The sequence below is a fragment of the Fulmarus glacialis genome, unplaced genomic scaffold (genome assembly GCF_000690835.1).
Source record: "Fulmarus glacialis isolate BGI_N327 unplaced genomic scaffold, ASM69083v1 scaffold12606, whole genome shotgun sequence".
Classification (NCBI taxonomy): Eukaryota; Metazoa; Chordata; class Aves; order Procellariiformes; family Procellariidae; genus Fulmarus; species Fulmarus glacialis.
Genome location: NW_009220078.1, coordinates 41,701 through 47,700, shown reverse-complemented (window position 1 = coordinate 47,700; position 6,000 = coordinate 41,701). Strand labels below are relative to the sequence as shown.

Genomic DNA, 6,000 nt, shown 5'->3' with positions numbered 1-6,000 from the left:
CCTTGGAGAAGCACAATGTTGCTGCCTCTATTGCTCTGAGAATCGGTCTTCACCTCATTTACTATAAACAAACAAGCTAGGAGTGAGTTCTTGCTTTGATCTTTCAAAGTTTTGGATACTCCAAGGTCTGCGCCTAGCAGGAAATTAGTCAAACATCATGGGAAGCTACAAAAGCAAGAAGTGAGCCTATCCAAGCCTGAGCTGTTATCGAGGGCAGAGGCGAGTGAAGACACTATTTGGATAACCCTTGCTCAGGCACCACAGCTCAGACTTACGTTGCAAGGCAAATATTTACCCATGGCCTAAACAAAGTCAGCGTTTCAAAACTTTGTTCAAAATACTGCATAACCCTGAGCAATTTCCTTGAACTTGTCTCAGAGAAGGAAAGATCTTGTGTCTAGTACCTATGCAGGCTGTTCTCAGGAGACAAGCAGGAAGAAAATGAAGCATCTGCTCTGCTTCCTGGTTTTGTTCCTCATTTCAGGAGTAGGAAGCTTTGATCTTGTTATCGACGAAATCCCAGATGTGAGTATTTGAAGGCAGGGCCTAGGTCTCCCTTCCGTGCTGAAGTCAACATTGAAGCTGCGGCTGACTTCGGTGGGAGCAGAATTGGGTCATTGCTTCATAGATCTGCTTGTATCTATGAACTCTCTTCTACTTTTAGCTGGAAATGGGATTGTTCTGATAATTGGTTTTCACCTGTCATTCGTAAGGTTGCTTTTTTAATATTATTGAAGTTGGGATAGTATGGACTAACTCCAAGTTTCTTTTCAAGCGGGATTCATATTTTTACCTCAACTTAGCCTTTTCTGGTGGTTTTAACCTTTAAGCATTCAATTAGGCTACTATGCTCAGACCTTCAGTGTATTTTATATCCTGTTGCCCTGGAATAAGCAGAAACAGAGCACCTAGATACCTTTGTGGGTGGGGTCTCCTGTATGGACCACTATGAATCTCAGCAAATCTTCATATGGACTCAGGTTTTTGTTAACAGGAATTCAAATATGGAGTTAAGATCCTATTGACTGTACATTGCTCAGCAGAGGGATGAGATAATTTATAGAAGAGCTTGTAATTGCTCAGGATAATACAATGATGAAAAGAAGTATAGTTATAGCTTTGACTCTGAAGCTCAGTCCAAATTTAAAGTCCTGGACTCAGGTGAGCTTAGGTTTGGGTGTCTGCACCCATTTCCACATTGCCATATTGCAATATTTCTGTGAAGTCAGCAGGGATGGTGTGAAGATTTATTTTCCTTTGCAAGATTAACAAAAAGAATTAGTGAGCAGGGATATCCTCTTTTTCTTTCTTCTTACAGCACTTTTCATGACACAGTGAGATTTTTATCCTGAGTTTGTAATTCCCAGGAAGAATATTCCAGACCTGTGGTCCTTTCTAACCATAGATGCCGTATCAGTTTAACATCAATGTGCTTAAACAACATGAGATAATTTTGTGCAAACCTCTGTGTGTATGCTATCATATAAGTTGGAAAGCAACTCATGAACTTAAACTTCTTTACTGCCATAAATTAAACTTCTAACAAACTTTAATTTAGAGTATTGTTGTGGTGTAAGAACCACGCTTCTAACTGAATCAGTGCAGCTTTGCACTTGGAAAAGACCTGATGTTCCTTCGCTGTCAATGGAACAAATTTAGTTCTCAGGTATATTGGTGTAAAACCAGAGACAATTTCTATTGATTTGAGCAGAATTTCTCTGATCTTGCTGGTTTAAGTGAGATCAGTATCGGAAATGCTGTAGTTACCAACCATGGCTAGACCCATCCTGATGATAATCTGCCTCTTGCTTTTTATGGTCATTTCAGTATGTTAAATATTACTCCTTGTTTCAGAAGGAAAGGTTGTAAAATGATGGTAAAGGTCAGAGTATATAGAGCTAAGTGGTCACAGAGGGAAACTGAATGTGTGAGATGCAGCATTTTGGTCTGAGGTGGTTTGTGCCTCTGCTCCCCATTTGCACCAAGGGGAGGTAAATTCCCTTTGGAACTCTAATAGAGTGCTAATCAATAATAAATCAAGTGACAAAACAAACGCCACTTTCTTTCTTCCTCTTTCTCCTCTAGGAAGTGGAAAACCTGATTGACCTAGAAATCGATGGATTTCCTTCAAGTTCCAAGATGAGAAATGGCAGGTACCAGGTACAGTACCCAGAAATGTTTCAAAAAAAGGGAAGCAAGAATGGCTGGGAGCTCTCTCCAGGTGGCTTCTTCCATGTCAAGGGTTGTGAGTGTGCAATCAGGTGGGACCAGCAGGTCCTTATATGCATTGAGACCTCCATATCTCTTGTCAGGATAAGAACTGCTACTATCCTTTATGCAGTACCTAGCACAACAAGGCTTTGTTCCATATCTGTGCTCCTAAGGACCATAATACAGATGCTAAAAATGGAGATACTTGTTCTGTCTAACTTCATGTGTGGGAAGAATCCCACTGATACTGGTGAGGCTTTTCCATGAGAAAATGGAAAAGGACTTCAGACACTGGCAATGTAGGCTGAAACCTTTCAGTCCTGCAAGTAGTCCATTCATTTATATTTAATTCAGGTCAAAAGAGCGCAGCACAGTGTCACACAGGTAATGAGCTGGTGGAGCCTGAGACCAGGGAAGAAAATTTGTTTCCAGCATGTTGATGGGTTGCAGATTATTGTATTCTATCAGCTTCTGAAACAGAAACATTTAAAACAGCATTGCAGGAGTTTTCTTGTCTTTTACACAGTAGTAATTAATGATAATAATCATGAAATCAGTTGTTTGAAGGTATTAACTGTCATTACACTGAATGAAAGAAATGATGATCAGAGTGGACCTTGTCCTCCACCAAAGCTCTGGTGCCGCCTTTCTTGAGCTTGTTCAGTATAGTGAAAACAAAAGATCCTCTTGAGTAAAGTTGGATTTCCCAGCATCTTTGAAGTTAAGCACAGGCAATCATGATTCTACTTTATCCTAAGGGTTTTTGAAAGGGACCTCACACAGAAAGTAAATGTAACTTATTGACACCTAAATCCGCCATCATTACACTGCCAGAAAAGTGGAAGATTTTAGCACAAATATGAATCAAGCCAGCTCACATTTGCCAGACCAGTATTTGAACAATTTAATCATGGTCTAAGCAGAAATTCTCTCTAGATGCACTTCTTCAGGGCATCATTTCTTTCCAACATGTTTGTATTAGTGCCGTATGTATTATGTTGCCTCTGTTCCCCAACTTTCCAGATACATAGTGGTACAGACATATGCACACAGTAATTTGCAATTCTACTAGTGGCTTTATTATACCAGTTATTCTTTATATTCCCATATATTATTTCCCATCCTTTACCTATCAAATGAGTCTTTGCAAAGCAGTAGAACTAAGATCTCAGCTATAGGATGAGCTACCCTTATGTTACTTGAGTCACAATAAAGTATTAATAAATGAGATTAAACTGAACTACGCGAAACATCTTGAGACAGTAGCTCTGGGCCAACAGCAGGCACACAGTTACTTACTGTTAAGCACTAGAGGAAGGCTGTCTTCCAAATTATTATTTTAACACTGTGTTTTCCTACAGTGAGGTTACTAGCCCATTGGCAACAAGACAACAGAACTCCTCTGCAGACCCTACTGATTAGCTCTAAATAGAAAGAATTAGGTTTTCTAGGTCCAGACCAGGTATATTCTGGTGGAAAATATTTGCTCCTGAGTAATTCCAAAAATGCTGCATCTCAGGTATGTGAATGGTCCTCGTGACCACAGAAACAGAGTGCCCCATGGGCTGGAATGCGGGTAACCTTATGAACCTCTATATGATGGTGCACTGCCGTTATCTCTGCTTTGGAGATAGATAACGGAGCTTGTGTCTAGACTGTGAGGCGGGATGTTCTGCAGCATGTCCCCCAGTCTTGGTCCTGATCTCTGGCTGTCCAGAGCCAGGTGAGATCACACCTATTTCCTTACTGCTTTGCCTGCCTGGTTTCCTCTCCATGAAAATCAGCACAGGAAGGAAATACGGAAGGAGAGAGAGGGTGGAATCGACTAGCTGGAGAGCCCCCCAGCTCCCAGGGTATAAATGCAACCAGAGAGTCCAGGATTCATCTGCAGCACTGTGAAGACAAATTCTGCCAAGCCTTAGGTTTGAAATTGCTCTTCTTGCACCTCACAGTAAGGGTTATGATGCCCAAAAGGAGTCTGAAGAGACTGCAATGAAATCACAGTGGGTTAAAAACTGCTTAGGAAATTACTCGCATGAAAACAAGTGAATCTATGAGGAAACAACACCTCAAAGAACTGGGAGGACATGCCAGGTAGATCTCATCTTCTTTCTAGTTTCTCATGCTGGGCATTTTCTTTTCAACCTTTTTCATGCCCCAGTAGAAAAGTAATTTCCTTCAAATGTAGTATAACATCTCTGAATCTGCTTTCCTTGTTTTACTAAGTCGGACCTCAGAAGTAGCCTGTGGACTGCAACTTGAAAGCAATGCTAAGCTAGGCACCCCATAGATGATGTAAAAACTGCAATATCTCTTGTAATGCATTACCTCCTGTAACACGTTCCTCCCTTAGACACCATGGCTTCTTCTTTGGACAGGACAGGAGGAGTTAGGGCCAGCAGCCCTGGATAAAAGTTAGCTTGAAGTACCCAAAATTTTCCTGATGGTGGACTGCATAGTAGTTTCCACATTCATGCACAGTGATTTGAACAAAGATCATTATAGAGGGCTAAATATCTGTAGCCTGCACAGATGTCAGGAGAAGACAGGTCTCAATACCTGAAGATAGGGGCCAACATATGTCAAGACCAGATCCTTAAAACAGTTCCAAAGGCACCTGTTGTTTCCACCCTAATTAACAATTTGCCACACATTAGCTATTGCACAAGATACTGTTTCTACGCAGTGCAGTCAGCAGCAGATCTGGATGTGGTTTAAAGGCAAGGATCAGCCATGAATCCTCGTGCCAGCAACAGCACGAGTCTCATGTGCCCCAGAAGTCCCTACGAAGCCCATGTCCTCAGTAAACACACCAGCGCTCAAACTTGAAGTATAGTTATCTACAGCTCTGTCCTCCTGACATGTTGGAGTGGCTGGCCTCTGCAACCTTGGAGATCCTAGGGGGATGGTTGGCCCACCCCATGTCTGATCTCTAACAACAGCAGTGGGAGTCGTTACATGTGCAAGTGATAATCTCACATCTCCGTCAGCGCCTCGCTCTTCTCCTCCACCTTCACAAATACAAACGGGAAGGAAACCTGGGCATCTTGAAAGCTTTAAGCCCCATTCATAAAGTGAGTCGGGAACCCTAAGCTCTTCTCAGAACCAGAAAAGTACCGCAATAAAACAAATCCTCTCTGTGCTAAGGTCTTGGTCTTCATCTTTTCAAAATTAAATTTGTTTCAGTTAAGGTTGGTTTGGTTTTAATTTGTATTCATGCTGGTGATGTTTCATATGCCAAGAGTATGTGTGGGGACAACAGTCATTCTTCATGGTCTGGTTCTTTATCAGGTGTGTAGGGTCCTGTTCACTATAGAGTGCTGTTTGTGGGATGTCAGGATGGACTGAGCAAGGATCAGTCCATCAGGCTTTGCAGAGGATCTCTAGAGAGCCATAAACTTCCAAATCCTGAAATCCCAGTCTGAATGTTTCAGGTAGAGCCTGTATAGCTAGTAAATAAAAACCCGCATTTGTTCTCAGGCAGGCAGAAATCCTGCAGTATCTCTATGAGGCTTTAAAAGATCCTTAAAATCATCTCATTAAAATGATCTTGCTATGACATGTATCATCTCTTATGCAGCCCAAGATTTTCCTAGTAGCAGTATATTAATTAGCTTCAAATGAACTTAGTAACTGTATAGCAAGCCTTATATGCACTATGTGACTAATGCAGTTTTGGTGAGCATCTCCTGTGGTTTTGGGTCCTCTTGGATTCAAGTGCTACTGAAACCTGAGATGAGATTCATATGTTTTGGTACATTTTTATAATTTAGCCATCAGCATCTGAAC

General features: G+C 41.5%; 1 protein-coding gene across 1 annotated transcript in view; it reads left to right on the top strand.

Annotated features, from left to right (window-relative positions):
• Positions 1-393: 393 nt before the first annotated feature.
• ITIH2 (inter-alpha-trypsin inhibitor heavy chain 2) overlaps positions 394-6,000 on the top strand; it is a 29,809-nt gene continuing 24,202 nt past the window's right edge. Inside the window, exons 1-2 of the mRNA XM_009580627.1 lie at positions 394-525; positions 2,086-2,160. Coding sequence (XP_009578922.1) covers positions 442-525; positions 2,086-2,160 — 159 coding nt within the window. The 5' untranslated portion in view covers positions 394-441. The remainder of the gene's footprint in view (positions 526-2,085; positions 2,161-6,000) is intronic.